Source organism: Stigmatopora nigra, chromosome 19 (genome assembly GCF_051989575.1).
Source record: "Stigmatopora nigra isolate UIUO_SnigA chromosome 19, RoL_Snig_1.1, whole genome shotgun sequence".
Classification (NCBI taxonomy): Eukaryota; Metazoa; Chordata; class Actinopteri; order Syngnathiformes; family Syngnathidae; genus Stigmatopora; species Stigmatopora nigra.
The window spans coordinates 9,247,493-9,266,345 of NC_135526.1; the positions used below are offsets into that span (position 1 = coordinate 9,247,493).

Genomic DNA, 18,853 nt, shown 5'->3' on the forward strand with positions numbered 1-18,853 from the left:
TCCAGTAAAATGCAGAAAATGCTTTGTATTTACTATTGAAGTATTTTGCAATTGATTTGTACTTTGAAGTTTGGTTTTGTCAAAGTTCATTTGTTTTATTGATTAAATGTGTAAAAACTATGAATTAAATTGCCGTGTTAAAGTGTCTGAACTAGACACAAAAATATACATATATGTATTTAGCCAATGTTCCAATTCGAAAGGACTGTGCATCATTGAACATAAAACCTGCCATGCCACTTTATTTTATGTCAAAGTTATTGGTACTATTTTTTTTAAAAAAAGGTGGTACTACATGTAGATAAGTCGAGAAATTTGAACTTGTTTTTCTTTTAAGTTTTCAGTGTATCGCCACCCTCCTGACCAACAGCAATGACGTCATTCAAGTGGCGAGCAGAATAGTGCGTCAAAATGTAGAGGAAAACAAACCCCGCCCACTCTGTACAACTCTCCACTTCATTGGCTACCTTTGGCAAGCGCACTCCTTATAAACCTGGGGCCCTCGCACCTTCACACGGGTCAAAATTTCCGACCAACCAGTAAGTGGAGTTTGGGGCGGGGGTTTCAGGCTTAGAGACATTTTGTGTAATAATAATAATAAATATAATAACAAGAAATAGTAATAATTATATATAGATTTTAATCCGACATGTTGGATAAACATGTGAGCGGCAAGAAGTAAGTCGTGAAGCGAGAGCAGTACAGAGGCCACACCAGACCAGGATGAACCTGATCGGAGGCTACCAGCACCACCACCACCATCATCACCACCACCTCATGCACGAAGCCTTCCCGTTCGTGCAGCGCTGCCACCAGGATGCGCCCTACTTCCAGAGCTGGGTGCTCAACCACGGCGAGGTGCCTCCAGACTTCCAGATTCAGACGCCCTACCCGGCCACAACGGAGCTGACGCCGGGCGCCTCCGTTGCCACCTCCTCGCAACACGATCACGAACGCCTGGAGGCTCTGCAATCGGGCATGAGCAAGCGTCGGACGGCGGGTCCCAAGAAGGAGCGCCGACGGACGGAGAGTATCAACACAGCGTTTGCCGAACTCCGGGAGTGCATCCCTAACGTGCCCGCCGACACGAAGTTGTCGAAAATTAAGACTTTACGCCTGGCGACCAGTTACATCGCGTACCTGATGGACGTGTTGGCCAAGGACGCCGGGGACACGGAGGGTTTCAAGGCTGAAATTAAGAAATTTGAAAACCGAGATCTGAAAAGGAAAAGGGACATGGTAAGTGTGAGCGTTCACACGGCCCGATTTAAGGGAAACGATTGCCAAGCATCTGTTTTTAACGCTGGTTGGTCTGATATGAGAGATCATCATGTAACAAAACTCGGATGTGTGAAAACACATTCATTTGAGATTTTGATGGGATTAAAATTATGAGTATATTTCTTTATTTTTACGGGCGGTTGCATTACATCAACTATTTTAATGAGATTAGTGTTTAAAATAACATTTTTAAATCATGTTTTTCCATCTAAAGTTTTTTGGACATTTGACATGCAACGAGGTAAAGGTTTAAGTATATACGATTTAAATGAGAATATTTGAAGCAAGATTGTTTTAAATTGGATAATTTAAATACGAGTTTGGTAGGCTTGTGTGCGTCTTTTTTAAATCAACATGGGAAGTTAACAGATTTTCAAAGATAGTCTGTGTATTCTAAAAAGTGTTAACCTTTTAGGCCGTTTTAAATTTGAACTGGGTAGTTTTGAAAGTAAATCCTATTTTAAAAATTGCATTTGACATTACGTATAATAATTGATAAAAATTAAAATAGCAGTACAGAATAAAGATGGGCGAATTGTCCACTCGACTGGAAATGATATTAAGGAAATTTGATTCAAGTGTTTTGCTGGAGATTTGGATCAAATCGGCAGATTTCTAACAGGAGTCTACCACAAAAAAACTTTGAAAATCTAAGCTCTGGGGGGAAAGGGGCGATGTCAAATGCAAAAAGTTGGATGTCCATGCCCAAAATTGAGGGAAACAATAGTAAATATACCCCACTTCGTGCTATATTCTGGTTAACGTTGATCTGTAAGAGTCTATAATTTACAAATAGTGGTCATATTCAATAATTTAAATGAAAGTTTCTTCAATTGGTGTACAAAACTAAATCTGGGATTTTTTTTCCAATTACATTGAATAGCAGTTTCCCATTCTAAAATAAGATCGAAAATTGATGTTATAAAATACATTTAAAAATAAGCAGTTGGTACTTTGAAAATATATAATTACCTGTGACATTGTCTTCTTCCTTAAATATAAGTTGAATGTGATCTTAAAGTGATTCAAAATAAGGATAAAAAAAGTTGAAACGGAGGAAAGACATGCATGCTTAACTCTGGCAAAAAATGGAACATACATGTACAATTCATATTTACCATTAATATTGATATTAATATTTTTATTACCATATTTTTCAATCGGAAATCCAATTTGAATGAAAGCATGGTGTTAATACAACACTACATTAGGTTAAAAAGATTGCACTTGAAACATTTTTTAAATTATAATTTCTTATGGAAGTATAGCATTTTGGTTTATTTTGCAAAAACGTGTAAAATGTTAAATGTGCAAATACATTAATAACATTTTAACAGGGCGATTTTGGGGGGAAATAACATATTTTTTCTAGGATAAAACTCTGAAAATAGTTAATATATGTTAATTTATGTAGAATATTTAAGATCACATGGTCAGAGCTGCATTGTTCATAAATATTATGAGTAGACGTATATTGAGAATTTATTTTCACATTGAATACAAGATGAATAAAAAGGGAAAATATAGCTCAACTCATATCATATAATTTTCCGAACCATTTTATCCTCATCATGGTCGCGGGGGGTGATGGAGCCTTTCCCAGCTGACTTGGGGCCAGAGGTGGGGGACACCCTGAATTGGTGGCCAGCCAATTGCAGGGCACAACGAGACAAACAACCATTCACACTCATACCTAGGGGCAATAGAATGTTCGATCAGCCTACCATGCATGTCTATGAAATGTGGGAGGAAACCGAAGTACCCAGAGAAAACCCATGCAGGCTCAGCGAGAACATGCAAACTCCACTATGTGGACCAACCTGGATTTGAACCCAGCTCCCCCACTGTGAGGCCGACGCACTAACCACTTATCCGCTCGCCAGGCCACAGAAATATATCTATAAGCAATAATGAAAAGACACAATTTCAGTTCGTAGTGAACGTCAGGTGCGCAAATATATATACAGATAGGAACATAAAATATTTTCCAAAACATTTTTAACATTGGTTATTTTCTGTTTGTGCTTTTACGTTTTTTAATTACGAATAATGTGGTTGTTTCCATCTGGCTCAGAACGAAGGGGCACCCCAGGACTCGTTCGGCATCGAGAAGAAGGCGAAGGGTCGGACCGGGTGGCCGCAGCAGGTTTGGGCTCTGGAACTCAACCAATGACACCGTACGACCACCCTAAAAAAACACCACTTGTACGACCGTACGTGAACGCATCAATCGACTGAGCAAAAAAAGGGTCGTTATTCGTCTGTCCCGCTTTGGTTGTTTGTTTATTTGATAAAAGGGGAATATTGTATCCCCCCGTTACGTTCTGATACAAAAATCCGGCGAAAGACGTTTAAATTATGTAAAAATAAATAAATACAAAAAAACTAGTAAGTAAATTATTCATTTCTTGTATCACTAGTTTTGTAATTGCGTCACGTGTACTGTCTTCTGCCATTTCATTTGAGGATTTAGAGGCTACTTTTATGGGGCACAATTTATTTCTTGTTAGATTATTTGTCATTTTTTGTGAATTTTGTGTTAAAATTAACTTGCTCAAATACGTTACATCAAAAGAATTATAATCAGATGACGGTGTTCACGGTATTTTCCACAGAGTGTGAAACCATACTCAGGCAAAAGACAAATATATTGATCTGTTTTGTTTTTGTTGTTTATTCATGTTTTTTTGTTGTACCATAAGAATGTCAATCTACCTCAACGTGCTCACTGTCGGCTTGAATTGACCCACGAGAATGTTGTTCACTCTAAACACCGCTTGACACTAGCAAATGACAAGGAAAACCACCCTTTCAAACTGTATATTAATATTAATTGTGCAAAAATATTGATAGAAATGTACGTTAGACGTGAAGTTATATAATAAATTGTTATTTTATGGGGTCTGACATTTTTTATTTTAATCTTAATCCGTTCGAGAAAGGTTAGGTTTCATGACCTCAAAGATGAAGCTATACTTTCACAAGAACGTCAACGAGCATCGTTTTATACATGTTCCTCTTTATGCTGTGGCTTTCGCTAACGTTTTGTCATTGTGTGGGCAATTCATGGCTTATAAGTTTGATTCTTAATATACATTTTAACAGGTTTGTGTCATTAATGTGATTGTAAAGTAGCAAAATTGAAATTTCGCAAGGACGTATACTTTTGAGTCCTCCTCAATATTTGTGAGGACGAAACGGTAGAACGTTGTGATAATTTGTTTCGAAATTACTGTTTTAAATCTCAAATGCGAAAGTCTAGATTTAGCATTGAACAATGTAAAAATGAAGTAAAGCTTTATAAAGTTTTGAACGTTACTGTAAAATAAAACAAAACATGTTTGCTTAACAATACTGTCACCTAGTGGTGTTACTTAGTAGTGTTGAAGTTTTAAAATGTTTGCTGGGTCACGCTTCAATCAAAATAAAGTTTAGTATCCTTATCCCTAATTCAATGTGTCAAATTGACGAAAAGAAGGTGTTTGGAAAACGCGACCATTACTTGTTGGTCTATCCAATTATCCTGTACATAATGAATAAGCACGTTCTCAAGACAAGTACTCACCCAGATGTGTTGACCTGTACATTTATTCTTATGAGCAATAAGAAGCCTTATTTAAACACAAGTTAAGTTTCTAAGACAAAAGTTATATGCTGCTGTTGTCATTTAAGTGTTAAGAAAAACAAATGTTATTTTCTAGCGAAGCTAACTGAAAAAAGGTAAAACAACCCCTGAAAAATCCCACTAAAGCATGTACAAGGACCCATGTGGTGAAACGCACACAAGTACAAAATTTAGGGTTAAGATAGTAAAGAAATGATAAAGAAAACGCAAACCAAAATGAAGGGCCTTGGTAGCCTCCATCTGCCGAGAATTTTACCATACATGAAGTTTAATTTGACCGTTTAACTTTGCTTTCTCAGGAAAAGTGGGAGAATGGATCAACTGACTGACCTATTATGCAAAGAGTAATAAAGAAAAAAAAATCACATAGAAGATGGCTTGCGTCATAAATCATTCCATTACTTAGTATTCCAATCACTATTGTAGTTGTTTACAGGAGGTTAGCTACTGTGCTTAATACTTTTGGCACACAACATAAAAGGAGGGTTTGAAAATGGGCCAAGACTTTGAAGCATCTCCGTGCTAAAAGTTTACAAATACATTAACATATCTCAGGAGAACATGCAAGATGTCAGCAGTCCTTGTCCAGGGGCCCTTTATTTGGTAAAAATTTGTGACGGTAGCTTTCTCGACAAGGTTTAGTCGTTTGGTTGGAAAGTGAGTTGTTATCCGTCAAAACCCCCCCAAAACAAAAGGAAATCTGAGTCCTGGTGCCCGAGTAGCGAAAAGTTCAGGGAAAATGAACGACAATCCGTGGCTGCTTGCGGGAAGAAAAAAAAGGCCTTCAAGGACACCTAATAGTGCTTGCAGAATTGTCCAAATTTTAACTGTTCTTAGATTAGAACTTTATGTCATCCCATATTTGGGAAATTTCTTGGTGGCAGTAGCAAGACAGACACAAGACACACAAGACATTGTAGACCTATAAGTAAAAAATTGGAACCAGACACAGGAAGTCTTCCATAAGATGGGGAACTTCTGCAAACTGTGACCGAGGTTGAAAATATGCATTGTCACTTCCAAGCTGATCCGCACTTGGCCCTTAAAAGTCTGGATCTGAAGAATGAATCAACAGTAACACAGTACAACCCCTCAAGTCCGTTTCCGGCCTGGTAAGCGCCGACAGCTCTTCCATCTTATCGAGGAGGGATCTCACTTTCCCCACAATAATTAGATGGAATGGTCTTAAGTGTCGCTTTTTTTCATTTAGTCCAGTGGTTTGCTGCTGCTGTCGGATTTCTGATCCAATCGACTTTTGCTGCTCTTCACCATGTAAATAAAGTAGTTCAACGTTTCCTTCTCGTTCACCGGAATGTTCCTGAAATGACGGCTCACCGTCTCCAGATAGACAGACAGTAGGAGTTAGATGAACGCTCTCTTGACATTGAGATGCAACATATCAATTTGACAACTAATTATAAATGGATTATAATGCGTATATTCAATGATTACCATGAAATGGTTTAAATTGGCTGATTTCAGTCTCAACACAATAAATATTGTAAAATATTCATCTTGTTGCCTTCCCTGACAGCAGACTGACCTGAAGTGTGCCAGTTACTGGTGAACCTACCATCCATTCTTGTAGCCAATCTTGGCGTATTAATGACTATAAATTTTATTAGCATTGGATTTGGGAGCATTTTCTTCCTGCTCTTCTAAATAAATCACTTCAATTGATGTTGATTTACCTTATTGGCCATTTGTAAACCAGGGTTTTAGGGTCCTGCCTGAGAAGTGTTTCTGACATTTGCTTGACAGCACCTGAGCTTGGCGGACAAAGTCTAGCTTTTTTTCCTTTAAAATAAAAGATAAATAAACAACGTGGCTAAATGCTACGGCAGCCAAGGGCACAGCTGTGGGTGCTAGCCGGCTGTCGCAAAGCATTATTAATGATGTGCGGGCCTCGTAAAAACCAAGTCTCGCTATCCCCGAGTTGGCGCGTCTGGGGAAACATTCAACTTGCAGCCGGTGCTATTCATCTGGCGTTCAAATTTGACGCCCCCCGCCACCCTCTCCTGCCGGACGGGAAGCATACAGGAGGTTTTCATAAGGCGGCTGCGTAAAGGCCACTTGCCGATGCGGCAAATTAGTCTAACAATCTCTCAGTCAGCAATTACGACCAAGTGGGTGCTGTGACACCGCGTACGTCAAAGTGAAACACCACTACAATTGCAAGTAGCGCCTATAATGAGGGCAACATGGTTAGGGTTAATGTCAAGCTAAAAAAGCCAATTTCATATAAAAGTAGGCATTACAAATGTGTTTTTAGCCCCTGCTGCTACAATTGAGTGAAGCCGATATCAAGGATATAGAATAGCAATTCCTGGAATATCGCGGTTAATGCAGACATGGCCACGATAATTGAAAAATTGTGAACTAGGGTCAATCCTATTATAACTTTTTTTTTTAAAGTCCCGAGTCCCAGTAGCTAGAGTGGATTCCGTGAGTTTCAGTGTGGATTTTCAAACTTTTATGAACTTAAAAAAAAAAAAAAAAAAAGTTTTCTCTTCAGTGCTGAGCCCTAGTAGCAAAAGTGGCTTCCGCTTACAAGTTTCAGCGTGGATTTTTTTACATTTTTATGAACTTAAAAAAAAATAATCATAGCGGGGGAAAAAAAATCCTAAAATGAATTCGCAATAAGTGAAGATGCGATAATCGAGGGATTACTGTGGTTGTACTTGTAGCCAATGCCTACTACTATATGAAACGGAAGCTCTTTGACCATTTGTTCCATATTCAGCCTGTCATGATACAACCACGCTCTTTTGCTTAACGTGTGGAAGAATTTTCTCATACTAAGAGTAAATAAATATATAAATAAATAGTATGTGACGGACAAAAACGCTAGTTTTTCAGGGATAAAAATTATGAAAGTTTGGACTAAAAATGTAGTAGATTGGATATACCGTATTTTCACACCTATAGGGCCACTTAAAAGTCTAACATTTTCTCTAAAATGGTCGACGCCCCAATTGGTCAGTGTGTTTTGTCTGTGCACTAAACTAAATTTTTGTATGGCCATGGATTGAACACAATTTAACAGCTTTGCTAACCGATTACTAACCGATTGCTAACGGATGGCCAACATTGTAGTTCGGGCAGGCAGCGTCGCACGAGTTACGTGACGATTTGGAATGAATTATCGATGCCGATATAACAGCAAGGAGAATCTAAGGCTTGGGAGTGATGCATGTCGCGAGTTACAATGGATTGTGGATGACTGGGCTAAAGTATCGGCCAGTACTGTTCGAGCCTTCGCCAAAGCTGGAATCAAGTTCCCAGAATACACAACTCTGACTGACTGTGGAGCCTAGCATGTTAAACGCCGAACTATTTATATCAGAGTGTACCCTTGACCTCAATAAAGCATTATTAAACTAAGTTTTGCTCGCGCTGTGTTTAAAAAAACACAATGCCAAGCCTAACACACGCTAGCCGCTTGCGTAACATACGCTAGCGGATAGCATAACATACACTAGCAGATAGTATAACATATGCTAGCGGCTAATCGGGCAAGGCGTCTAATGTATATTGAAAATATACCCGCAAATGAGACTGCGCCCTATCACACGGTGCATTTTATAGGTTTGAAAATACGGTACATATTTGTGGTTGTCCAAAAACATTTCACTGAATTTGCAGAAATGTGCTGTTACCTCGGCAAGTTGGGCCTTGTTGAGGCCTGGCCTGGTCTGCAGCTTGTAGTGTCGCTTGTAGCGTCGCAATGTGTTTACCTGCAACTGGAACAGGTCCACCTGGAAAGACATAAGTCAGTTTACCACCTCTTTCAGTGGCCACTGTGTACCGTACTTTACAGAATATAGGTCACACTTTTTCTTCCAGAGCTTGGCTGGCTGAACCTGCGACTAACACTCAAGTGCAACTTAGGTATTTCTTTTCTCTTTCTGACCCTGATAGACTATTTTTTTTCTTTCAAAATTCGGTTAAAGTTATCTGAAAAGTTGTTATATTAACATCTGTCTATTAAGCCAGTTGTTCTCCATTTTGCTATTGTCACTTTAATGTATGTTTGTTCTTGGTTTCTTACAAAATAATAAATTGCCCTCCCAAAAATCAAACTTTATTTTCCCTCTTCATTGTGCATTCTTTGGCTGGTGCAACTTATACAGAGGTGCGACTTATAGTGCTAAAAATACTGTACGTGGGACATTTTTCTAACAAAACTGAGTAGAATGACGATTTTGCATCAGCATGTTTTCTCTCTTTTGTGCCCATAGAAGCTCAAGTAATCCTGACGACCACAAATTTTAACAATCCAAACCCTACACCGAAAATTTGAACTATATTAATTTGTGTCTTAAAAGCGTCATAATGGAAAGCTCTACCTCTGGTACCTCCACGTCATGATCTGGGGACTCTCCGCCATCATCACTCGTCTTCCTCTTTCTCTTGTTCCGCACGCTCTGAATGAAATTCTTGTGGAAGTCACAGATGTACAAATGGCGTACCTGGCAACAAAAAAAAAAAAAAAAATGTTGGGCAATGTTGAAGTGCATTTCGTAGTGAAATAAAAGCACTCTCCTGACTAATCCGAACATTTAGCCCAGTGGATATCTGCAGTGTATCAGCTCAGCGCTTGGGGAGAACAAAAATAAATAAATAAAAAAAACATTCACAAGCTTGTGTCGTCCACACATAAGAATGAAATGAACTTCCATCTAGCAGCTTGTGTAAATTTCCTACCAAATTGTTCCATTTACTATGTCCTTCTGTGACCTTGATGACGTGGCACAGTGTTTCTTTCCCAACGCAGTAGTATTCAGAGAGACACATTTATTTGAATATAACAAGATTAAAATCAAACTATTACAAGGTTAAAAACAAAATATGATGAATGTTAAGTTATAGATTATGCTATTACAAGATTCAAACTGTGAAAGTAATTTTGCTTCTTGTTTCTTTTTCTCATGAATCGGAATTGATTGGTTTCTAGGGCATCATCTTTTAGCAACGTAAAATCTGTTTTTTCTTAATATTGAGATTTAAGTAATATTTGGAGATAAGTAAAAAAAAAAGAGATTTAAAAACATTACTTTTTATTTTAAAATCACACGAACTGGACGTTGTTCATGGTCCGTAGACATCAACTATTGGTGACAAAAATTAGATTTTGGAACAATTTTGGTGTGATTCCTGCTGATAAAACTTTGATGAGAATGACAATTGTTATTATAGGCGGCATAGTTTTAAATTAAAAGGTTTTCAAATAGTGGTGTCCTTTGAGATTTTTTCAATGGAAAAAGTGTGTCGCACTTCAAAGAAAGTTGGGAAACATTGAAGTAGTAAACACGCCATTTTTCCCTCACAGCCTGCGGGATGTGATGGCCCACGTGTTCTTGAAAATTGACGTTGGTCTATAGAGGATTGTGTGTGTGTGGAGACAATGTTTTGTTATATCTTTCACTGCAATTGTACATATTTTTTTTCGTTGTACTTGGTTTTGACGAGTTTTGAAGCGATTTGACAATCAACGTTATTAATTTAAAAACCTATATAGTAATACCTCGACATATGAGGAATTTTGAGATACTCTAAAAGGTTAAGGATGGGTCATTTGACTAAAATTCTGAGCAAATATTTATCTTGAGATACGAGACAATTTTTGAGATAAGAGCATTCGAGACAGCCGCGAGAGGCTGCTTTTGATTTCTTTCTCGCCGCATCTCCGTTGTGGAAAGAGATCTATTTTCAATTTTCCAGTGTAGTATTCTTTTTTTTTTTTGTGTTTTTTTCTTTCAGAAAGTGGGAACAAAATAATTATTATTTAGTTCATTTCTATGGAAAACGCTGACTTGAGATACGAGTAAATTGACATACGAGCTCAGTTCCAAAGCACAATAAGCTTGTATCTCAAGGTATAATTACAGGGGAAAAACTTTCCAAAGAGTGGCCTGGAACTGACATATTTGCAGTCTCTATCATCTTACTGTTGGACAATTTGTGAACGGAAAGTTACTCAATTTGAGATTTAAACTTTCATATTTATTTCTGTCTTCCACACTAGGAGGGGGTCAAACAGAACAGAGTAAAGGAAAGGGTTCACATACTCCATTTTCTATTGTAACATGAGTCTTTTTCAATTAGAAAGTCTAAAAAAACATCTAAAATGATCTCTCAACATACAATTTATTACAAACACAAAAATATATAAGTCTAATTGTCATTACATAATTATTGGTTCATCCCGTTTTAAGTTTCCAACCAAACAAAATGTAAAAAGGTTGTAATTTCTGGGAGATATTGTAACGTTGCTATTTTCACGAAGGCAGAGTACTTTGGTGCACCTACACTACATTATTTTGTAATGTTTTAAAGCCCTTTACATTATTAAAGTAGTGAAGTTTATTAACATTGTATATACAATTAGAATGACGTGGTGTGCTGGTTGTCCCGTTCATTTTTCAAATAACCTTGGAGTCATTTCTTAAGAATAAAATTTGTGGGCAAATGTCACTTTGACCAAGTTGACCCTTTTATCACTTATTTTTGAATAAAACAAAGGTCAAGTTAACGTTAGCACAGTAGTTTAAACGCAGTGGCTATACGAAGGAGCATCAAATAACCCGTCCATAACCTCAACAAAACAAACTTAAGAGCGGCTGACCCACCCCAAGACGATCCAAACGGTATTAAAATCCAAGTTTGAAGACATTCTGTGTTCACTTAGCATTAGCTGTCAATCAACCGGCTAACTTGCATTTATCGAATGTCTTCCAGATCCCAACATGTGCAAAACCCTTTGGTTCTTTCTAATGTCACTCACGCTCTTGTCGATGTCCAGCTTGAGCTTCTTCTGCGAAATGCTCTTCTGAATCCGCTTGCTGAAGGAGGCGTTGCCGGCGGAGCGGCCGCAGCGTTCGCCGTCTTCGATCAGGCAGCAGCTCTGGCCGTATAGGGGCGGCGCGGGCGGCCCATCGTGGCTGTCCTCTTCGGTACTGAAGCCATTCATCCTGGAAGGAACTACCCCGGAGGGGATTCGGTGAAATAATGTGGGGCGATAAAACCCGACACCACCAAATCCCCTATCAAAAGTGTACGCTCTGGCTGATTTTGCCAAAGGTAGCGTTTTATAGCCCAATTCCTCCGTAGTGACTTGATATCATGCTCCCGTCTCCCAGCGAACCGCGGCCGGCTAACGTGTGCTAGCCCTGACGAGTTAGCGCAACGCAAGGTGGGCTGGATATTCCGAAACAGCTAATGTTTCGCGAATGACAGCAATCGCGAGCGACTCGTGAGTAGGTAAAGATAAACCACGACGAGCGAAACAACTTTGTTTATGATTAAAAAAAACAAATCTGTAGTTTAAATCGAGACAATCGCATCGTACAATGGACGTGCTGGAGTGTCGGTAACGGAAGTTTCCCTCGCTCGTCACGATTGGTCAAAATTTTGAATAAAGGCGGGGCAGTGACAAAATGCCACTGAATGATTGGCTCTGAAGAACGCCGGTCTCGAACTGTCACCGCCCTATACAATACTTCGGTGTTTTCCACACAGCTTGAAAAGATGTCGTTGTTGTCGGGTCGGACGGGGTATTAAACCAACTATTTTGCCTCGTTATATCATGCTGAGCCACAAAATGCTCAGTAAATCGCGTGACAAATCATGATGGGTGAAATTTGAATTGCGAAACAACCTGTTAACGCGACGTTACACTACACCCACATACACTAGTCCAGTGTTTCCCAACATTTTTTGAGCTACAGCCTACTTTTTGCATTAATAAAAATCTCAAGGGACACCATCATTTGAAAGTCTTTTAATTCAAAACCATGTCGCCTGTATAAGCAATAGTCATTCTCATCAAATGTTTATCAGCAGGAATCACATAAACCTCCCAAATTATTCCAAAATCTAATTTTTCCACACTGACCGAATGTCACCAAAAGTTGATGTCTGCGGACCCTGAACAACTTCCGGTTCAAGTGATGCAAAAATAAGTCATGTAAAGTTTTTAAAGCACAATTGTATTACTTTTCTCCAAATATTACCCTAATCTCCTAATATTACGCAAAAATGTTGTGCTCACGCACACATTACGTTTCCAACAGTTGATGCCTTAGAAAGCAAACAACTTCCGGTTCATGTTAGAAAAAAAAATAAACAACAAATTGACTTTCACCAATTTGAATCTTGTAATAGTATAATCTATAATTTAACGTTCATCATATTTAGATTTTAACCTTTTAATGGTACAATTTTAATCTCGTTATATTCATATTAATTATTCTCTCTGAATTTTACATTGTATTACTTCAATATCCCGCGGCATACCGGACCATTGCTTACGGCACACCAATGTGTGAAAACACTGCACTTGTCATTGTTATCAAAATCTTTTAACGATTGTTATTCCCCTACGATTATCATCAATAATTCGGCCAATTTATTTAAATCACGTATTCAACTATCATCGTGTAATAGACACTGCAAGCTGTACGCTTTTCCTTACGTATATCTTGGTTATATACATCGCTGTGCTGCGATTCTATCTGTGACCATCTGAAAGGCGATATAGTCAACTATAATTGGTCAAAACGATATTAAACTATTTGGACCTACTCAGAAACACTTTCGAACGTGACTTTATGTAGACAAAATGTAAACAACACACGTGATGTTGTCACCATGTGTGTTGTTTGTAGTGACTTTAAAAGTGGGCAAATATAAATAAGGGCGGCTCGCCATGGAATGTCGGGGGGGAAATGGAGTACCCGGAGAAAACCCACGCAGGACATCAAACCCCAAATAGGTGGACCGACCTGGATTTAAACCGAGGTGCCCCACTGTGAGGCCCACACGTTCACCACTCATCTGCCAGGCCGCCCTCTGGTGTCATTACTGTACTATGACCTGAGCACAAATTCTCTCTCAGATGATATAGCGGGTTCAGACCGAGGACAGCATTAAAAAAGATAGCAGCAGCAACAGCAGAAAGCAAATTAGGTTATTGTGAAGATGAGGCCAAGAAATGTTCTAATGGAGCGTTAAAATGTGATGCGACTGTAATAAAACCATTTGGGGATGGCCTGGCATTAGATGATACAGCAAACAATCACACAAAGTTTCTATGTGGATTAGTAATTGTGGTAATGCCTCTAATGAGGTCATAACAGGATATTTCTGATAGGAAGGCTAAAGAGAACTTTGGTGAATGTGTTTTCTAGAGGAAATAGTAGTATTTTGTGAATCTGGAATTTACTAGAAATGATTGCTTCAAGGCGGCAATCTGGGCTCCTGGGTTCAAATCCAGGTCGGTCAACCTGTGTGGTGTTTGCATGTTCTCCCTGGCCTGTGTAGGTTTTCTCTGGGTACTTCGGTTTCCTCCCACATTACAAAAACATGCACGGTAGGCTGATTGGAAACTATTAATTACCCCTAGGTATGGTTGTGAGTGTGCATGGTTATCCGTCTCCTTGTGTCCTGCAATCGGCTGGCCACCGATTCAGGGTGTTCCCTGCCTCTGACAGCTGTGATTGGTTCTAGCACTCTACGTGACCCTAATGGGGATAAAATGGTTCAGAAAATGAGATGAGGGGGAGAAAATGAATGAATGGCTGCTCCGAACCATAATGCTTGACTTCAGTTTAGTACTAGGATGGGTAAGACAGTTCAGTCTTTTAGCTGAGGTACTTGAGGCTATCCCAGCTAACGATGGGCATTGGCGTGGGACACCCTGGTGACCAGCCAATCACAGGGCACAAGGAGACAGAAAACCATACACACTCAGTCTCATAACTAGGGGCAATTTAGAGCAGTGGTCCCCAAACATTGGTCCGTGGACCGGTACCGGTCCATGAGTCAACTGGCGCTGTTCCGTCAGCGTAATAAAATATGAAGGTTTTCAATATCGCCCTCCTACTTGAAATGAGAAAAGTTGTTATAATAATTAGTAATTGTATTTATTATGCTTGGGACACGCGGTCAGAAAAACGTTGGGGACCGCCGATTTCAAGTGTTCAACCAGCCTACCATGTATGTTTTTTTGGAAGTAGAAGCAAACCATAGTCCTGGGATGAAACCCATATAAGCCCAGGGAGAGAACATGCAAAGTCCATACATTGAAGACCAACCTGAGATTGAACTCTCAAGCCCAGAAATGTAAGGCTGACGAGGTAACCATTCTGCCGCCGGGTTGCCCATGCTTTTAGGTATTTTTCAAACATTTTCGGAAACAGTACCGAATAGGTTTTGGAGCATCATTTTGGGGACCCCTTAAAATTTTGAATTTCAAACAAGATTCATGGTTTTGGCCAAGGTGATGAGCTTTAGAGCATGTTAATGTCCTCAAAAGTCAATTTGAATTATAATAATTTTTAGAGAGGGTAACATTGAGTGAATTTATGTTTGACTTTTTATTGAATATATCTCGAAATTTATATATGTTCAACCGGAGTTGAAAAGTCTCAACTTTTTTCTTGAAATTCAAATGTAGAGACCCCATGTTCCCAAAACTAATTTCAGATAGATGCAATCGCCAAAGTTTAAAATGCTTGTTTTTTTTCTTCACCATTAATATAATACTAAAACAACTGACACATTTCTGAAAACTGGTATTTTTCTCAGGTGGCCCGTTGTCGTGAGTGGTTAGCGTGTCAACCTTACAGCTCTGGGGTCCTGGGTTCAAATTCAGGTCACATTTACCTGTGAGGAGTTTGCATGTACACCCTGGGCTAACGTGGGTTTCCACTGGGTACTCTGGTTTCCTCCCACAATCCAAAAATATGGATGGTAGGCTGACTGGACTGGACTGGATTTTTCTCGATAAGGACTCAGGTCACACCATTTAGCCACCACAACACTAGATGGCGGTGATGTTTTGTATGTGTGAGTGTATGTGCCTCTGGACCGCATTTTCACCCCCAATTTGAAATACATAACACTCCAATTTATGATTCCTAAAAGTCACCGGAAATCCCTTTTTAATGCATTAAATTATTTTGCTTCTTAGTTGGAATTCAAATAAATAGAGAGCGTTATAGGAGGGTCCATTTTTAGGTCATGCTCAAATTTTGGGCTGACATTTATATGAAAGAGCAAGGAAGTAATGGCTGTAAGAGTGCCCCAAGGAGATAAATATTTAGGAAACTGGGAGTTTATGAAGCGATGACATATCAACCCGGATTTCCTGCCTCTGGATTAGATCACATTTCTGCAGGATGTGTTGAATATGCTATTCATAACACATTGCTGGCAGGCCCAGCAGATGAGTGGTTAGTTTGTCAGCCCCACAGTACAGGGGTTGTTGGTTCAAATCCAGGTCATGTCCATTGGGTGGAGTTTGCATGTTCTCCTGAGTGGGTTTCCTTTAGCTACTCTGGTTTCCTCCTACATTCCAAAAACATGGATAGTGGCTGATGGGACTCTCTAAATTGCCCCTAGGTATGGGTGGCTGTCCATCTTCTTGGGCCCTGCGATCGTCAGGCCACAAATTCAGGGTGTCCCCCCGCCTCTGGCCCAGAGCCAGCTGGGATAGATTCCAGGTGAAATCTTTAAATCTCATTTTACTAGTATCATGACAATAAAAGCATTCAATTCAATTCAATTCACCCCCCGCAGCCCTAATGAGGATAAAGCGGTTCATAAAATGAATGAATGAATCAATGACACATCGCTTCTTCTCCTTTCATTGTCTATGTGGGATAAACACGGCCTTCGAAACACAAAAGAGTAAACCGTGATTTATACATTTTATGTGTAGTAACGGCAGTTCGGCGGAGTGAGGTCTAATGTAAAGGGACTTTTCTAGAGGGAATTGTCAGCAATGTCCACGTAAAAAAAATAACTACATTTTCTAGAGTGGCAAATAACTTTAGAATGTTCTTTTTTAAACAGGTGATTGGCTGCAATTAGAATAATCATTAGTACATTTAAACATTCATGCTGCCATTGATGCCAATATACTACAACTATATGCTCTCTGAACTGCGAGGACTGGCAGTGATCAACACTGCATTTGCAAAGGGTCAATAATTAAAATGTACAAATATGTTCAGTTTATTACCATCTGCTGGTCAAATGATAGCACAGCGACGCGAATCAATCAGGTTTATTGTGTACTTTCGACTGCTACCGTTTACGGGAATTTATCTATACTACTTTTAGTTAAACAGCCACGACAATGTATATGGACCATAAAGTACAACACATAATGCTTCGATGCAATAAATGAGAGCTATAAAAAGACGTTCATTGCATGAAGTGACGGAGATAAAGATGAATTGCAATATTTACTGGAGTGGTGGAGCAAGTGGGAAAATAGAAGGATCACAAAAGCTGTGTGTGATGCAAAGGACGGGCGGCAGTAGTAGCGCATTAAAGGTTGGAGTCATTCATCACATGAGAGTTGTCTTTGTTCTCCTCACTTTAGTGAGGGTTCTCCATCGGTCAATGTGTCCGCTCGGAAGGCTAAATGAGCGATTGATTTGGCCACTCTGGGATAATAGTTTGTCAATGGTGATCAGTGAACCAACATGAGTTTCTGCATGGGACGCCCTTTCAAGTCCATCTCCTCCATTTTCATTTTTCACCAGTTTAAATGGGATGGAAACATTCTTGAAAGGCTTTTGCTGTCTACTTTGGAGAATGGAAAGTGAGATGATCGATGTCCGTTGGCCCTACATATGGAAGGAAATTAGTAAAAAAAAAAAAGGCCACAATCAACCGTGAGTGTGGCATACTATGCTACATACCCAGATTTCTCATTACAGACTTTCTCGATTGCATGTGGACAATAGCTCAAATGGGCCTGGTAGCTGAGGGGTTAGTGCGTCAGCCTTACATTGGAAGACCTGGGTTCAAATCCAGGTCGGTCTACATGTGTGGATTTTGCCTGCGTGGGTTTTCCCCGGGTACTCCAGTTTCCTCCCACAATCCTAAGAAATGCATGGTAGGCTGATTGTACACTCTAAATTGCCCCTCGGAATGAGTGTGAGCGTAAATCGTTGTTTGTCTCCATGTTCCCTGTGATTGGCTGACCACCAATTCAGGGTGTCGCCCGGCGCTGGCCCGAAGTCTGCTGGGATAGACTCCAACACCCCCGGTGAACCTAGTGAGGATAAAGCAGATCAGACAATGAGAGAAGAATAGCTCAAATTACCCAATGTGTTCCCCCAAACAAACTGACAAATTACTTGTGGAAAATTTCATTGGAATTCTCCTTGATAAATTATTTTACAATTAATCACAACTTTTCTTAAGTGGAAAATGAGCTGCCTGAACCTGCACAGTCAGGACCCAGCTGGGATCAAACCCTCGACCCCAGAACTGTAAGAGCGATGTGCTAACCACTTGTTCACCGGACCTGCAGACACTGAGAGTACCACTGCATTAAAAAAATGTCTACAACTCTTTTTATCCACAAATTGTTTATTAAACCCGGTCAAAACTGAATAAAACGTGATAAACAAATTCATGTTGCTAAGTATGTCGCAATAGCGCAGCGGTGTCAAAACATTTTGTCATGGATGACAGCTTAAAATAATAATAATAATAAAATAAAAATCAAAGGATGCGCGGGCCAACTTGATATGTCCTCAATTCATTTTGACCTGTAGCAAATGAACGATCATAGTCAAATTGGATTGGACAACTATTGCCCTCAATGGAAGTTAGACATGATGAATTAATAGCAGCTTTTCCATTTTGAAAATTGATGTAATGTCTAAAACTGTCAAGGGAAATGAATGAGTTAAGCGCTACAAGCATATTGCCTAATATATTAGATTAAATTAGATAACTTTATCCATCCCGTATTCGGGAAATTCATTGTCGCATATCAAGAGGTTGAGAACACAGACAGAAAAATACATTTTAGACATAAATTAATTGGTACTAAATAAGTAAGTAAATAAAAAAATAAAAAAATAAGCGTTGATAGGTTCATTAATATTTATACTTTAATATCATTATTAAAACACTGCA

General features: G+C 39.3%; 2 protein-coding genes across 2 annotated transcripts; one reads left to right on the forward strand and one right to left on the reverse strand.

The window, feature by feature from the left end:
* The first annotated feature begins 535 nt into the window (after positions 1 to 535).
* On the forward strand, positions 536 to 4,896 carry LOC144212730 (heart- and neural crest derivatives-expressed protein 1-like). The gene is made up of 2 exons (XM_077740834.1): positions 536 to 1,239; positions 3,356 to 4,896. Exons 1-2 carry the CDS (start codon positions 724 to 726, stop codon positions 3,452 to 3,454), a joined length of 615 nt encoding a protein of 204 aa, XP_077596960.1. The 5' UTR covers positions 536 to 723; the 3' UTR covers positions 3,455 to 4,896.
* On the reverse strand, positions 4,852 to 12,313 carry LOC144212731 (histone deacetylase complex subunit SAP30L). Its single transcript, XM_077740835.1, has 4 exons — positions 11,694 to 12,313; positions 9,256 to 9,378; positions 8,566 to 8,664; positions 4,852 to 6,244 (listed from the first exon to the last, which is right to left on the reverse strand). Exons 1-4 carry the CDS (start codon positions 11,877 to 11,879, stop codon positions 6,113 to 6,115), a joined length of 540 nt encoding a protein of 179 aa, XP_077596961.1. The 5' UTR covers positions 11,880 to 12,313; the 3' UTR covers positions 4,852 to 6,112.
* Between the last annotated feature and the right edge of the window lie 6,540 nt (positions 12,314 to 18,853).

Bases quoted from the DNA above. Each gene is read 5' to 3' on its own strand.
- LOC144212730 (XM_077740834.1), top strand. From the start codon at position 724: ATGAACCTGATCGGAGGCTACCAGCACCACCACCACCATCATCACCAC. The intron at 1,240-3,355 runs GTAAGTGTGAGC...CATCTGGCTCAG, and splicing joins TGAAAAGGAAAAGGGACATG to AACGAAGGGGCACCCCAGGA.
- LOC144212731 (XM_077740835.1), bottom strand. From the start codon at position 11,879: ATGAATGGCTTCAGTACCGAAGAGGACAGCCACGATGGGCCGCCCGCG. The intron at 8,665-9,255 runs GTAGAGCTTTCC...ATGTCTTTCCAG, and splicing joins ATGACGTGGAGGTACCAGAG to GTGGACCTGTTCCAGTTGCA. The intron at 6,245-8,565 runs GTAACAGCACAT...GTCTATCTGGAG, and splicing joins ACAAGGCCCAACTTGCCGAG to ACGGTGAGCCGTCATTTCAG.